Below are 18,284 nucleotides of genomic sequence, written 5' to 3'. Positions count from 1 at the left end.
GCACGGAAAATATGAGATCTTCGATCATGCCACCATTTGTACCATGCAGATAATACTTTTATGTTATTTATCTTAAAGAATGTCTCCATTTGTTCACATGCAGCATTGAACAGGTTTATTGTCTGTGCATGCAACAAAGCATTTGCAAGACCTATAAATTCATCTGATCTTTCGGAAACTTTTCTTGAATGTCGTTGAACGCTTTGTTTATAATGGAACTCACACGAAACAGCTCTTTCTAAAGAATGAACTCCAAACACATCCCTTATGCTACACCAGTTTGCATGGTGCTCATCTGCCATAAATCCAAAAGGATTGAATTTGTATCCTTTTTTACCTGATATATCTTCAAACATTTCATTGAGTAGTTGCCAAAAGATTGTTAGATTCTCTGTGTTTTCTTCTTCCACTTCCATTATTGCCAAGGAAAGTAGTTTTCTTAAAACAGGATGATATGTCCATAATGTTAAAGTTTTGAAACCGCGACATCGATTGTGTTTAGCATCAATGAAAGCAAATTCATCCATCATAACACCACTCCCATCTCTGTCCATTTCCAGGCAAATATTTGCCATGGCTTGGCTTGATTTAAAACAAAAGAAGGTTTTCCATTTAGTGCTCGGTTATTTACTCGATAAATAAAAAGTTTGTCGTTTTCGTCACATTTCTGTTTGTACAACGCAAGTGCTTCAAAGTTCTGTCCCATTGGATTAATCTTCATCTTTAACTCCTCACGCGCATTGTATACTTGCTTCATATCAACAAATTTTTCTGCCACCAGTTCAACATCATCCCAACTAAAATCATCAGCAGCCATAATATTAACCATTTTGCTGTTAACTAACTTATTAGGTTTGACGCCAGGGTGCTTTGCCACTTCATTTTTAATAAGCTCGTTTGAGATCTTCTTTTTCTTTGCCACACAGGAATGCTCATTTTTGTACATAACTGTCACATTTGTAGAGCTTGCTTCGTACTCCCATATTTTAACTCCTGGACATGCAACTATTTCTGCTGGACTCCCACATGTGAAGCATACTAAAATCGAAGCAGACTTTTGAAATTGGACTCTATTTACACATCCGCATTTCTCTTTATAAAGACAAGTGTCTGAGTTGCATACTGGGGAACCTTTGCATTTGGCAACTCGCCTTTTCCCTATCCATCATGTTCTACAACTATTTACCCACTTTCCCCATGGTCTACCATCTTTTGTTTTCTTCATCATGTCGTCTATTTTGCACTCAATTTTGAATTTCCTGAATCCATTAACATCATAAGGGATAGATGTGACAACCTCTGTTTCACATATTTCCCAATGTATTGGATTGAGTTCCATCTTCCGAAACCGCCCAATTGATTTGCGAGAACTTGTTATATTTGACGACAAACTATGGTTTTCTTCAACGGACGATTGTGGTGTCAGAGTTTCCCCTGAAATATAATTTAACATATTATAGATTTAGAATTAGATTGAGGTCTTATTTTCTTGGATTAATATATGGATAGCTGTTTATTGAACATTCTTTGCATGTGTTAGGGAACAACCATTTCACTTCTAGGGGCAGGGGTATGTTTTTTTTCCTAAAATAAATAATCTGAGTCCCAAATTGATGAACAAACATATTCTGTTAAAACAGAGGGCAATTAAAAAAATAGGCACTGGCTACGGTTACATGGAAATGTAACAATAATAAAAATATTATTGTTACATTGGAGTCTAATTGCCGGAATGAAAAGTTGGGTAAGGAACCGATTAATTACGAATGTAACAATGATTATTGAGGCTACGGTTACATTGAGTTATTGTTACATGAAAAACAGCAATGTACGTACGCTAGATTAATTAAACTTAAATCTATTATAGTTTTATTGCTTAATTCTTCCATATGTACTAAAAAATGCTGGTAATTTTACGTGAATATTCATGGTTTTGATGTTCTTTAAGATACTACTCCAGATTAGAACTGAGTACTCCAAAGGAGAAAAATGTAGTTCAATGGTTTCACTTTTAAAGTATTTAACTGCACGCATACTCTTATAACTGTCATTATACTTTTAACAATGGATGAAGATATTCCTATTACCAATTTTGTTTAGGGTGAAAAATTTAAATCTTGGGATGCGTTTGAAACGAAACTGAAACAATACCAAGACACAAACTTCACTACACAGCCATACAAAGTCAGTTCTAAAAAAATATACATCAAAAGCAAAGTTCGCTAACTGTAAACTTAAATACTGGGAACTTCTGTATACATGTATCCATGGAGGACGTAAGTTCGTTCATCAAAAATGGGTAGGACCTATAGCGATAAGATATGGGGTAGGAGAAGTATCTTTTCTCAAACTATAGACATGATACCAAACACACATCTACTTTAACTCATTCACAAACAAACACGAATTCCAGACACTGTCAATACTTAATTCATTTTCCCTAAACATAAATACATAACTTCCTTGTCATTCACGTACTCTAGCATTTCAGTTTTATAATACCGGTAAAACAGAATTAAATGGACATCAAAAACACAACGTATGGGTAAAACGCAAAGAAACCACCGACAATCCTTAAACCATAGATGTAATACCCATGACGCAATATCTTTTAGAGACAACAGGTCATATTTTAGATAAAAGGCCAAAAACCATTTTTAGGTATGCTTTAAAGGACACAAAGTAGTACTTTGGTTCTAAAAAATCAATTTTCATTGATAAACATTTCATAATTGTTGTGTAAGTTGAGTTATACCTCATTTTAATGAATATTAGGAGAATACAGTCTGTTAATGTGTTGGACAATTTAAATCGTGTTAGTTAAGAGTTATTTAGCCACGACAATAGTCTGACTACCTTGAGTTTATATTTTCGCATTGAAAAAATGAGATGTACTTATGACGAAAATATTAAAATACGGTCCAACAGTATCCTTATAGAAAGAGCACTTTTTTCTGCATTTCATTAAAAGGGTGTGTCACTTCAAATTAGCGTTATATGGACTGATTGGCCGCTCGAATTTGCATGAATATATCATTTACGCCAAGTTATCAATCAGCCTTATTTTTTTGTCTGTTCAAAGTCTGTAACATCTATGAATCTGTCATGTGTTGCAATTCAGCTGGTTAATTCCATGCGTTTCTTTGGAATACTTAGGCTTTTTTACCTTAGGAATAGATTACCTTATGGCGGCGTCAAATATTGGTGGATAGACCAGCGTGCACCAAAGAAAACTGACAAAGTCGGTATACGTTAGTTGCACCCCTTAGGAACGCGACCCAAGCAATCGTTCAAAGCGCGTTGCATAAGTTTGAAGTACGTCGAAATACAAAGGTAAAATTGAGAAAGGAAATGGGGAATGTGTCAAAGCGACAAACAGCCCGACCATAGAACAGGCAACAGACAAAGGCCACCAATGGGTCTTAAAGGTAGAGAGAAACTCCCGCACCTTAGGGAGGCGTCCTTCCGCTGGCCTCTTAAAAAAATATGCATACACGTACAGTGATAATGGACGTCACAATAAACTCCGAATTATACACAAGAAACTAAAATTAAAAATCATATAAGACTAACTTAGGCCAGAGGCTCCTGACTTGGGACAGGCGCAAAATTACGGAGGGGATAAACATGTTTATGAGATATCAACCCTCCCCTATACCCCTAGCCTATAAAGGAAATAAATACGCTTGATGAAATCTACAACCCGAAGTAATTTTTATGCAGCATGAAAAACATACAACATACGCCAACATACGTTTCTTGAACGCCAGATAAACGCTTAGCCTTAGGTACGCTTCTAGTACGCCCAATACACGCTTTAAGCATATTGGCAGCGTAAATGATAGTTTACACGCCGGAGCTATACTCTGATGTGTGACGCCGGTATTAGTTGTATTTCCTCGATGCTTTTCAACTTTGTTTTTGGCCTTTTAAACATTTTTTTCGAGCGTCACTGATGAGTTTTTCTTAGACGAAATGCGTGTCTGGCGAAAATATAAGGCACAAATATCAAAATTCAATCCTGGTATCTATGAGTAGTTTATTTCCGGTATATATTTTGCTTTGTACCGAGTCATCATTCTCATTTTCTGCTGCCTAAGTAAATGTCTGTACCAAGTTCTAAACCGTGGTTCTAAACAAGAAATAGACATTAGTAAGTTTTTTTATATTAGTGTTGGGTGCTGATTTAATGGGTAACAACAAGAGAATTTTATATTCCTGTAAATCACAATAAATGCATAATATTAATTTTATTTTTCGAGTAATGATGTATTCTTATCATATCGTAAGTCATTTAGCCGACTCGCAGTCCGCAAACGTGCTTGTTTTTCTATCGAGTGACCTTCAAGGTGGTGAAGAGATAGGTTGATGTTGAAAGGATTGTCTCTATCTGTTTGCATTATAAACATATTTCAGTTCATTTGATAAAAAAAAAATTAAAACATTACGAAATTTATCTCTGATTTATTAATGCGATTCAAATGAGAGCGTGTAGGTTCTTCATTGGTGTTGGTAAATATACACCTAATCCAGCTATTATGGGAGACATGGGGTGGATTCCAATTTACCATACTCAATGGAAAGTAATTTCCAGACACTGGCACAGATTAGTAAATATGGAGCCAGATCGCATTAATAGGAAAATATTCATATGGGCAGATGAGGTCGGTCTGAAACATAAAATTGTGAAAAATTGGAATTTCATTGTTAAAAAACAATTCACGGAACTTGAATTGGTTGACTTTTGTGATATAAACATTAATTTTAATAAAAATATGTTTATTGATACAGTGATGTCAAGAATGATTGATAATTATATTGAAGAGTGGAAGTGTATTGTTAGTTCATCCTCTTCCAGACGGGGAAATGGGCGTAATAAATTAAGAACCTATAATATTTTTTAAAAGGAGTATGTTGTTGAAAACTACTGCAAACTGGTTATGCCTTTTTGTGAAAGAAGCGCCTTTGCAAAATTTAGATGTGGGGTGGCTCCTATTAGACTGGAAACTGGGAGGTATGAAAATTTGCCGCTGGAAGAGAGATGTTGTTTTAATTGTTTTAATACTGTCGAAGATGAATATCATGTTATTTTACATTGGCCTGTTTATAATGATCTTAGACAAGTTCTTTTTACTGAGTCTCTTAAAATTGATGAATATTTTAATAGTTTTACAGATTGTCAGATAATGGTATTTTTATTTTCGAATCAAGATATTATAAGATTATGTGCCAAAACCTGTAATTTTATTCTTAAACGACGCCGAGAAGTTTTATATTGTAAATAATAATGAAATACTTTTGTTGTATAATTTTACCATTCAGGTTCAATATTTATTATGTACATAAACATATTCTTTTAAGTGATTATCGTCTCTCATAAATCTGTACAGATTGGCTTATGTATACAAAATGTATCTTTTATAAATGTATTGTGTAATTTTATACATAAGGTGAGACGTAAATAAAATATTGAATTGAATTGAATTGAATTGATAAAAAAAAAATTAAAACATTACGAAATTTATCTCTGATTTATGTACAGTAACTTGTTAACTATGTAAATGACAAATTGGTGCCATTCATATCAATGAAACAGAATCCACATGATATATGCGACCATTCTTAGATGTAATTAATATTACTTTGATTTTACACTTTTTAAAATCATTTCTATCAATTTTCAGATTCCATTGTCTAAACTTATGTTTTATTGTCCATGTGTTGTTTCCATTTATTCTAGCCACTAATCTTGGGCCTATCTCTTTATTCGGATAACACCCCATATAGCAATTAAATTATACTTGTAATGTCATTCATAACTCTTAACAGACCAATTAACAGACCGAGTTTTATACATCCATTAACAGACCATATTTTTATCAAAAATTGATTTATGTCGCCAAAATACAGTTTTTCGTGTAGATTTTTCACATATTGATGTTAATATGGTAAACAAACATAATGCCAGTCTTTTTTTGGTGTTCAAAAGATTGCATGCAAGTAAACCTAACCAACTTGTCATTTTTGTGCACATTTTGTGTGTGTAAAATGTGTATAAATTTACTGATGAGTAACTCACCTTTTCATTTTATAGATCGTTTATTGAAGCTAGAAAAAAAATAATTACACCACTGGATTCAGTACTCCAAATCATTTTGCCAGACTTGAATAGTTTTTATGATATTATTATAATTAAAAAGTTATACAATGAAACATGATGACCTTGCACTGATTTTCACGATAACACCTGATTAACAGACTTTAGCCAGCCCGATTAACAGACCCACCGCCGATATAGCCGCATACTCAATATAGATTAACCGACATATCTCTCGGTTAGCCGAGTGTCGGCCGTGCAAATGCACAAACAAATTTGAAATATGAAGACATTGACGACAAAAGTACATTTAAACTAATGAACTACTTATTTGTATTTTTTACAACTGCGACCACCAGGTTCAGTGGAAGGACCTGGTGCAGCGACCAAGACGGAAAAGAAAAATAGCTCATTAAAAAAAGTCTATGTTTTGACAAGTTATATAACATAAACGCAATCCATATAATGATATCTGACTAACTTCACAATTGTAAACATGTTTCCATATTAATTTAAAAATAAATTCAAAAATATTTCAGATTAAAATACACAAAATTGTGTGATCCTCAGATATCAAAAAAAAATTATAACAAAATCAGTAAAAAAACATGACTACGACACTAAGTGTTGAGCAACTAAAAAACCTATTAGAAAAGTTTAAGTGTCAACTAAATTGCTCTAGTAGAGTATTTATGAAATGAATACTACTGTCAAATTAGATGATGTTAAACGGTATACCTCCACTAATTTTGTCAAACTGGAAGTTTATACACTGATCCGAAAACCACTAACAAATAAATAAGTTCAACATTAAATATCTTTGCCATTGATTGCGTAAAAAAGGAACTGTGAAATGTTTTTTAAAAATAACAATCGCGTGTTCTGACCATAGTTCATAACTTTCAAATTCAAATGTATGTATTTGAGTGTCAGAAGTAATGTCTTTCCCTGTATCAATATGTAGAAAGTAAACAGTGCATTTTACATTTAATATATCCTTATCATCATGCGAGCAAACTTTAATGAATAATGAGTTCCTTTTGTTCCTTCCCAACTAACCACGTTCCAATGATCTGATTTGCCTCTTTTGTAGATGCCGTTTAAATTTGAATGATGACAACCTTTATACCACCATCCTCCCTGTGCCTCTTTGGCACAGTCGTTGGAAGCACTGTCATTGTCTTGATCCTTTGTAGAGAACTTTTCCGAATTATGATACCCGAGACTATCACCTGTCATAAAAAAGACCAATTGTAAATCCTGCTCAAGATATAGTGCTTCACATTTTATTGTAATTTACTTTAGTCTCGTAAACAGTCGAAAAATAATATCATAACTGGACCAAGCATTAAAACAGTTTTATCTTCATAGTACAGTACTACAAAACGCACATTCATAATAGGTAAACATGGACCTGATGTTCAGTGATTGTCATATGTTGATGTGCTTCATGAGTATTTCTAGATTCGACCGTTGGTTTTCCCGTTTGAATGGTATATAATAAAACTAGGGTTTTTTGGAACACTTTATCAGTGTTTATAGATTGCTTTTGACCTAATTTTATAATGTTTTTTCTTTAAAATTGTGACTTGAATGGTGAGTTGTATCATTGGCACTCATAGGTATAGGTATAGTTCGTTTAGCCAGCCTTTAGTACATGTAACTACAAGCAATATTTGATAGTGTATATCATTAAAAATTTTTTAATTTATATACTTTTATTATGTAATTGATATACAAACGCTTGTACCGATCTATTGTGTCAATCCATTTATGATAATTTTTTACAGTTTCTTATTTTTTTTCTTATTTGTTTGTGTCGCAATTGTTTTATGTTAGATTAAGTTTGAGCGGTAAAAATAGGCTAAACCTCGCTACATATTATAAGCGCCGATACGAAGGTGTGGTGACAAAATGTGAATGGTGATTTGTTACCTTATTTCCATTATTAAAGAAAAGGGACGAGAAATACCAGATTTCATTATTAAAGTAAAAATACTATGATTGTGTTAAGGGAATTTGACCAGACGAAAAAGGAGAAAACATTCCATAGCCAGCATGGGGTCATCAACGCAGCGAGAGAATTCGTCAACAAAACGTGGGCTTCTGCTGGCTCATAAACAATAATGCAAATTATTTTAGGGAAAACGCCACCACACTAAACTCCATGACTTGTCGGTGACTGCTACAGGCAGCAGTCCTTTATTAGTTAATATGGATAATTGTTGATAACTGTAATTTTGCCTAGTTTGCACAGTAAATATTCTTTCAATCGGTGTTTTGTTCAATATTAAAATGATGATAAGGGGACGGTTTGGATCTCACAATGCATGTAAAAACCCGTCGTATTTTTAATACTGTTCCATGCCATGAATTTCTAGCCTTTGTAAGTCTTGTTTACTTGGTTTATGTTATGCTTCGGAGTTTAGTAATTAATCGATGGGAAAAGACATTTAGGATACATTTCATGGCTGCATGATCTCATATGAACAAATTAAGTTAAACATTGTTAAAATTGAAATAAGAGAAAATGAGGTGGCTGCCTTGTTTCACTTAGAAGTCTTTTGAATCAGCAACATAGCACATTGTTTTGTCGAACAAACTTTCCCGCCGTGATATAATGCAAAATAACAGATATATTGTTGATAATTATGTAAACTTTTCATCACAATGCGTTTCTTATAGAGCTGGAGTAGTCAGAAGGTAACCTGAGTCATTTTATTAATATTCGAAGTGAGACGAACGTTTATCTTATTCAATTTCGATTGTGAAAATTGTGACATTGTGGAAGGTTTGATTGATTATAATTTTTTTGTTTAAAGGTCACTTTTACGCGTCACTTTTGGGCTGTTTTCGTGACTGTCAGTTTTTATTTGTGATAGAAGTCAAATTACCTGGAGAAACTAGGACAACTGACAACTTAGTCAATTAAGATTAAAATCGAGTGCACCCGCAAGGGCGCGGTTCGAACTCAAAACATCAGACGCGTTGACTGGCTATTGATTACAGCTACGTAGAGTAGGACTATTTAGAAGACTTGGTCACCACGACCCCTTGGATATATCGATCATTGAATAGTATTATACGGGAATTGCCTGTACAATGTCACGAATATAAAGACATTTCTTTTCCCCTTTTTTTCATTGATTGATAATGTTTCATTTGTCAGTGTTTTTACATATGACTTTTTGAATATGCATTGCAGTCTGGTATTTTTGTGTAACTTTCTTTATATATTTGTTTGCTTATTTTAAGAACTACATAATATGACTCAGATTATTTATGAACATTACTAAAATGAAAAAAGAAGAAAATGAAACATGGGAAATATTTCATAAAAGACACAGCTATAAAGAATAAAGACTTCCAATTACGTAATTAAATACACGAGGGGTACGTAGGCATAACCAAAGGCAAATATATGCGAAAACGGTCAATACAAATGTCTATAGTAAATTATGAACTATTGAATTACTATACCTGCTGTGCCACTGTAATCACCAACAGTAAGTTTGTATTTGGATGATTCGTTTTCTACTTTAAACGTCTTGTACACAGCGTACCATGTTCCTCCTTCCCAGTCACTTAAATCCACTCGTAATTCATACCGTCCACTTGAGGTGAGTTTGTGAATATTGTCGTTTCCTTAATAAAAAATGAAAACTTAGCACGCACTATCTCAACCCCAACAAATTAAAGACGGAATTAATCAAAAATATATAGCGATGACATACATAACCAATGTAATTAAAAACCGATCTCTCATCGCTCCTGTTTTCTGATATGTCGCGTGGGAGATCTAACGAAACCCGCTTTTAGGTCACATGTGTGTCTTTTTTGACCAATGCAAATGAGTCTTCCACAATCTTGAAAGTTTATCGTAAGGTAAAGGGATGTAACTCATTTTATTTACGACGAAATCGTCAGTCCAAATAATTCATAAACTATTTTGATTGGCTTATTAATAGGTCGTCAACTTATTTGCATACATGTATCATCATCAATCACATGTGACCTCATAGCGGGTTTCGTTAGATCACCCACGCGACATATCAGAAAACGAGAGCGATGAGAGATCGTATGTATGTGTCATGTTGGTCTCTTGTGGACAGTTGTCTCATTAGCAATCATACCACATCTTTTTTTATAAAGTTAAGTCGTTAAAACAAGTGAGGTTAGTCGTTATAACAAGTAAGCTTAGTCGTTATAACGACTTGACAATAAATATCCACCCTGACACTAACTGGCTGCTGTTGTAAAGCTTTGACAGTTTAGTGAACGTCTATCAGTGTGTAATTAAAATAGTACAAATAATTTCTTTACAATATATCTACATAAATAATTAAAAAAACGCAGACAACGTACCGCTTTAAATTTTATTTGTCGCCATATATATATATAACCATACTTTAACCGCCGGAGGAGATACAGTTAACAATAACGTTCTAAAAGTGACTTATGTAAATTGATAGTGATAACTGAATGTCGATTTTACTTTATTAGCGACAAAAATGTCGTCTGAAATCAGAAAATTGACTTAAATGTTGGCGCTCAAATGTCCCCTATTAGTTTTATTTTTTTTGCTCAAATGTCCTGCGCCCACAGAGTTACAGTCATGTAAGAAATATTAATGAAAAAAAATCATGATTGAAAAAAATAAAATATTTAAACAATATTACCTAACCAAAAACTGCCATTCAGACTTCCAAACCCCTTTTTATAGTCTGACCAAGTTCTATAAAAATCAGTAAAGTTATCTTGTCGTCTTTGTATTACCTGAAAAAAGACAAGCAAATGCTCCGTGAAATGAACTTCGTCAATACACGGCTGGTAATCTACACACGCAGAACATTTGGTTCTGCAATGAAAACCGTGAGAGGATCTTCCGGTTGTGCTTGAGTGGAGTAATTCTCACCGCTTCAAAAGGTATATACATTTCTCAATCGTAATTTTCTAATTCAACTGATTAAAATATTGAAAATCTGAGAATGCTATGCTGTGGTGAATACTTTAATAAAGAGATACATGTATTATTTATTGTTGTACGTGGAGATAAACTCCTGCAAAATTAGTTGACGCACGCAAAATTGCATTAAAAAGAACAAAACAGATTTCCGAAATATAAATATGACCGACGTGAACCAACGACAACCACTGAACTACATGCCACCGACAGACACATAGAGAATAGAGCGTGGATAAAAATCTTTGTGAGCGCTTTACCTTCCCCATAAGCAGGGACAGTGGTGTAACAGCACAACATATTAAGGACAACATATAAACATCAGTTAAAAAGGCTTAACTTATCAGGTCTACACAAATAAAAAAAAACATTTAAACAAATACCACAGACAGGACGTGGCAGAGTATATAATCCATTTATCGTCCCTAAAAACAAATAAAAAAAGTACGGATCTGAGAGTTCTAGCAGCTATATCAAAGACAATACATGTAACAACTAATTAAAAATATATGTATTTTAGACTAAAAAATCAATCAGTATACATTTAGTGCAAAGACGTCATTAGCAGTCATGATCATCAGATAAAAACATGACCTTATGCAAAATATAATAGGTATCCACAGATTGAAGTCCGTAAATGTATACACATGGAAAAAGTATTGCAACACTTTGATTTTTTAAAACTTGAAAAATCAGCCTCCTATTTTGGATGGAATATGATAAAATATTTGTAAAATGATATTGAAACATAGTTTATGATTACATTGGCATTTTAACTAACAAAAAAAAAGTTTGAAAAAAATTGATTTATAAAACTACAATTTTAAAAACAAAATGAAGTGTTTTGTGTACAAAAAACTACACTTTATAACTTTTACTGTAGTCGAATTTTTCAATGTCAGACATTTCAAAATTGATCTTAAGATGATGGTTCACATCATTGTTGATCGTTATACGCCAAAAAATTAGTACTTTGTACGCAGCCTCCATTCAAACAGTAAACCGCCACTTAACATCTTCTGATTCCTGCCATAAATCGACTAATGTGTTGCTAAGGTAGCAGCAACCATTTCTGATGAAGGGCATTGTTTATTTCATCACGTGGTTGTATTGGGGTGTCCTTTCGCGCACATAATGCCCAATAGTATCCCATATGTGCTCGATATGGTTCAAATCCGGGCTACGATCGGGTCAAGGAAGATAAACCGAATTCAATTTGAACAATGGATCTTCCTACACGATGCTAATTTCCAACTTAGGCGAGCTCTGCACTACATTGGATACGGACAACTATGTGTCTGTTCGTAAGCAAAGGTCCCCGAAAAGGTCTTATTGCACAATAATCAGTAGCGATGAGTCGATCTCGAACAATTTGTGTTAAAAGGCTCCTGTATGCCCACCACTCTCTTTTTAGGATTGTATTGTATGCAATGGGTTTCTTTCTGGCCAAGCTTTATTATGCTTGATTTTCCTAAGCAGATGGCATAGTGGAAAATATTTGATATCGGATAGTTTTTAACATCGTTTATTGCCTGATATTTATTCTCAAAACGACTAATAGTGGAATGGTGATGACCAACAATACTTGCGGTTGTCACAGCGAAATTCCTGCTTCTCTCATGCTGATAATCTGCCATCTTGCTGCGGTTAAGAGTTGTGGAGGACCCATTACAAGGTGTCAATCACATAACTTTATAAACTTGGTTATTTAAAATGTTGAAAACAATTAGGATAAAAACACCTGTTTTGCTGTTTACGGGTACAGTAGCTGCATGTGCAAATAACAACTTATCGAGTCGATAATTATTGATCAAACTCAGGTGATATTTAAATAATGTTGAACTTTCTGTTTCAACAAAATATATCACAAAAATATAAAGAGTGGTTTTTTTAATTTCAATTTCAATTTGGCGTTTCAATACTGTTTTCCATGTGTATACATACGTGTAATATCTAGTATGGTTTTAATTTACTGACAACGAAATCAATATTTATACCAATGAAAAGCAATATTCAAAGATTTTATTACAGTGTTGAATAGGTAACCTCTATTTAAAAGTTTATTTTAGAATTCCAAATTTTACCCGGATCTCTCATAAAATTCCATGCACGGTTAACTACATCACCGTGCTATTCCGTTTGTGGTACAGCCAAATTTGTAAACAACATATTTGTATTTCTGGAAGAAGTTAGAAAATGATTTAGGTAACTTTTGGCAACAAAATCCCTGACTTAATAATTTACTAGTAATACATAGATTACACTCATTGAAATACGAAACGTCATTTCATACACGAGCTGTTTTGATATTCAGTAGAACAAAGGGCAATAAAATGGTTTAAATGAAGACTGGCAACAACTTGTATTATTTTTTCAACAATCGAGTATAAGTTGTCCTTACTGTTCATGCAAGGATTTTATGAATACAATGATACATAAAAAGGGAGATCAGGAATCTCCGAAAATAGTGGACAGTGCAACAGACAACATTTATTACCAACATCCATCTCCCAGACGTACAATCAGGATTAAAAACCAATGAAAAACATATTGTCGAGATAACATTACTTGGTGACGCTACATGATGTAGTTACATCTGTATACATGTACAGACGCAACATTATTTTTAAAGTAACATAGAAAAAAATTGAAAACGGTTTCACAATTATGATCCCAACAGGATCTACCCGTGGAGTGTTGCCTTATTCAAATATGTTGGCGTATAACATATAGTCTAATAATATAAAAAAAAATTGAACGAAAACAAAACTCAGATTGTGGGATATTATTTCTTGCTCGAGTCATTATATACTGAGCCTAAAAAGTTTAGCAACACAATTTTATAAATTTTTGGTGTCGTTTCTGCCAATTTTATTTTTCTTAACATAATTGATATAATCTTTAGTAGTCCGAGATTACTCTGACGTTCAACGGCTGTTTTGCCAGACAAGCTGGGGCCATGGGACGTCAGAGCTCGTCCCATATCAAAAAGTGGATATTTGCCCACCCATAAAAGATTCGCTGCTTCGTCGCTTCTGGTGCCGACTAGCGGCCTTGGAATTATATAAATCGGGCATCAATCTGTTCATGTTTTATTTATCTCAGTCTTCACCTATCTGCCAACCTTTATTTTCTCTCATTTAGACAGATTTCATAGTGACCCATCGATTCAGACATTTTTATTTTATTTTCAAATGGACTTCAAGTAACTAGGGATAGGGATAAGCATAAACATAAGCATAAGCATAAGCATTTTAAATTTTTAAAATTTTAAAGTCGGTTATAAATATAACAATACAACATAAGCTCTGTAGAGCTTTTATCCGACATACATATAAGACAAGCACAATACATAAAACACATAAAACATAAAGCACATCATGCAAAATAAATAATATTATCGAGCACCGCAATTAATAAGCACAATTAAAGCTTATAAGCAAACATAAAATGCAGATACACTAACATTCATGCAATAGCTATTATAAAGCACTAAAAGTAATTTGTCACAATAGATTTAGCGACCTGGAGACTCAAACATGCAAATAATCGTTTATGGGAGATCGATATTTAACATTTAGTAACCAACCACGATTTTTCACCTCCTTTACAGGAGATCGGTATCGAGCATTTAGTGCCAACCACGATAACAATCGGAAGCTCTCGGCCAATTTAGATTACTTGCATCGTAAATGAACGAGTTGTTAGAATATGGTCATTTGCATAAATCATCATTTCTTTACTTGGGGTCACGTGATAATCTTTGAAAATGAAAGTCAAAATGAAGAAATCTATGGGTCTCTGTGAAAACTGTTAAAATATGGAAAAACAAAATTTTAAACAGTCGAACTTTTTTCCGGGTAATTGATTTCGCGCCATTTAAGCTTTGCACGCTTAATTTATGTTTCACCTTCTTTAACTGTAACTTTTAAAACAAATTTTGAAATTTATTTTTCACTGACGTTTAGAGACGCATCAGTGGTTAGAAAAACACATGCACGTCCTATAAAAATTGTATGGGGCGTTCACCAGACCTCCCCAAAATTACCGTCTTAAAGCTATTGGAATGGTTGATGTCTTTTAAATAAAATGAGGGTTGCCGACGTCGCGTCTCGATTTAATTAATGTGCACAAGTCTACAGTTTTAATACTTATGAACAGATATCGACAAACTGGAATTGTACATGTAGTACACCCCAAAAAAACTAACGTGAAATGTTTATTCCGGCCACAAGAGAGCTTCATAGACTAAGTTAGGGCAGCTACTAATTATTATATAAAAAAAAGTACTTGAAAATTCGCCATCGATGCACGTGGAGCATGGAACACTATACACATTTTCAAATTCTGACCCTTCTGCGCTATTTACAAAGAAATTCCTAGCGAATGTGATTGATAAACATTCAAGTTGGTTCTGTTTAGGCCTGATTTTATTTTTAATATTAAATTATATATTGTTAAGATATTGTAATAAAATAAAATTTTATATATTTTTTTTGTGCAAAACATTTTTGGTTCATAGATATAGGAAGATGTGGTGTGAGTGCCAATGAGACAACTCTCCATCCAAAGTACATCAGTATTCAAGTGAAATCGTCTATTTGGAAGCTTGACAACTCGAACGACACAATCATCAGTGTGGAACAATCAATATCATTTTATGTTGACCCTGCTCTCTTTTCAAAACCATCCAATTTACATTTTATTTTCCTTCGGTGATGCATCACACTCCTATTTGATCTTTACATTTATCGAACATTTTTTGTTCAATCTTCATATACGTAAAGGCCCTTTATTTTCAAAAGTTAGAGAACTGTTGTTTTTTCGTGTGTGCAATTTTCAACACCTTTCATTTGTTTTATTGATAATATTTTGTGGGAAAATATTGTTGTTCATACACTACATGGATGATTATTCCAAATGTACTAAATTAGATTTTAATTTAGTTTGAAGGGGTCGAAAAGTAAAAATTCAGCTTTGGAAACGGGCATAAATTATAAAGTAGAAGCTGTTTTAATATCATGATCAATTAAATGAACTTACAATCCATCCACCTCCGTCACCATCAGAGTTACAAAATTTCCTTAAAATGCTTGTATCGTCATTAAGTCCGTCCTTTTCCCAATATATCTGATTTGTACCAATGCACTGCTTCATGGACAGAAACCTGTCTGAAAAATAACGAAATAAATATTCAGTTTCTCTGCAATATCTATGTTAATTACATCATGTTTATTACTACATTGCTTTGTTCTAAAATTCCAGATAAGGCGTGACCTTGAGTAAAAGAATTCCTCTTTTATCGGTTCTAGGGGTCGTCATAAACTTGCGGTGAAATAAACGCTTTCTTTTGCTCCGTGCTGAAGGACTCACTTTGACCTAAATGTAAAGAACAGCTCCTTGTTCGTTTGCTTTTTTTTTACCGTGAATGTACTGGTTTTGTGTCAAGGGGATACCTCATAATTATTAAGAGTGAAGAACTTCTGATATAAATAGCGTTCGATACTGAAGGGACTTCTGCCATACAATTGGAGATATATATGATAATTATAAAATGTGGAACAATAAGGTTATACAAATTATATTAAATATAACAGGCAGATAAAAAATAATTGCAAAATGATTTTTTTAAATTGTAAAATTAGTAAAGCTATTTGCAAGTATGTCAGACTGTTTGGACTAGATGGAATCTAATATCAGAAACGGTAACGGATTATCAACAGACAGAGAAAATGTTACAGTGATTTCTCTTTAATAATTTGTTTTAAAAAAAAATCCATTCAAGCAATTAACACAAAACTGCAAAATGTAATTCCACAGTTTGGGAAACTATGAACTGTTTGTAATCATGTCAGGTTTGAATCATTATATACGAATTGTTATACACAAATCTTATATTTTCTGTAGTTACATGCACTTACCCGGTAATGATTCTGTAAGATTGTTTTTCCATTTTTCCATATCTATTGCAAACTGTGTTAAATTATTTGAGATTGATTTCACATTATCGGTGACCAGATTTTTTTGCCATTCTTTTAGATTTGTCTTTATGTCAGAGAAATGTTTTGTTGCTTTTTCTGATATCTGAGCAAACCTATCATTATAGTTTTTGAGAACTTCTGATAACTTATTCTCATATGCAATTTCAGACTTCTGGAGCTTTCCACTATGTTCTTTCATGGAGTGCATCAGAGTTGTTTTCCATTCCTTTACATCTGTCATTAACTTAGTTGCATTTTCACTTTGTTTTTCTGACAGATTTACAAATCTTTGTTCAAACTCATTGAGCATCCTTGATAAAGTTTCACCATGTTTTGTTTCCGATTTTTCCAACTTTGACGAATATTCCTTTAGCATATGTGTTTTCATATCGCTTTGCGTTTTGCTAACAATGCCTTCCACTTGTTTTGTAAATATAGAAAAAATGTTTTGATCGATATAATCCTTTAGTTGTTCGTTTAAAGCAGACACATCAAAGTCAGCAAAGAGAGGCGCTTTTAAGTTATTCGAAAGCAGAGGCATCTTAACCGAATCACAAGATGAATTGTTACAAGAATCCGCAATAACTGTATAAAGAATGGACACAATCACAAACAACGTTGTGAATGATAGTTGAGTATGCATTTTCATAAGTAAACGCTTTTGAAGAAACTGAATTAACAATTAAGTTTAGTATAAGTCGTTCATTTCAAAACTTACATTGCGATGTTCTGCAAACATAAATTATGTTACGATGCAGCGAGAATATGCCGCTAACATTACGCATGATACATTTGTATGAGTAACAAGCGGAAGTAGACATCAAAGATAAACCTTACATCTGTACGACATCTAAAGTGTTCTGAACGTTTAGTTTAAAAATATATTCTGTATAAAAAAAAGATTGATATATGCCAGTTTACTGATTAAATATAATCTAAGTGAAAACTCATTAATCATAAAAAATAGAATTGCAATTCTTCACGATATCCAAAATGCAAAAACAAACAAAAGCTGCATCTCACTGATAAAAACTTTAACTGATGATATGTTTTTTCTTTGAAGACTAATTTCTGTTTTCTTCTATTTTGTTCCTTTGAAGTCTTGCGTTTTAAATTTTAAAATTTTACTTTCAACATTGTTTATGACGTTTTGAAACAAACGACTTATACTAAAAGTAGTTATTTCAATTTCAAATATTCAAGTCTTTGACCTTTGTACCCTAATAACTTTGATCAATATTTG

At 33.2% G+C, this 18,284-nt stretch overlaps 1 protein-coding gene across 1 annotated transcript; it reads right to left on the bottom strand.

Moving 5' to 3' along the window:
- Window positions 1-526: 526 nt before the first annotated feature.
- LOC134722841 (fibrinogen C domain-containing protein 1-B-like) lies at window positions 527-17,857 on the bottom strand. The gene is made up of 8 exons (XM_063586472.1): window positions 16,982-17,857; window positions 16,104-16,231; window positions 10,777-10,873; window positions 9,578-9,742; window positions 7,157-7,329; window positions 6,836-6,884; window positions 1,207-1,434; window positions 527-1,038 (listed from the first exon to the last, which is right to left on the bottom strand). The coding sequence occupies exons 1-8, from the start codon at window positions 17,688-17,690 to the stop codon at window positions 527-529; spliced, it is 2,061 nt and encodes a 686-aa protein (XP_063442542.1). The 5' UTR covers window positions 17,691-17,857.
- Between the last annotated feature and the right edge of the window lie 427 nt (window positions 17,858-18,284).

Source organism: Mytilus trossulus, chromosome 6, assembly GCF_036588685.1.
Source record: "Mytilus trossulus isolate FHL-02 chromosome 6, PNRI_Mtr1.1.1.hap1, whole genome shotgun sequence".
Taxonomy (NCBI): Eukaryota; Metazoa; Mollusca; class Bivalvia; order Mytilida; family Mytilidae; genus Mytilus; species Mytilus trossulus.
This window is presented reverse-complemented; position numbering and strand designations above follow the sequence as displayed.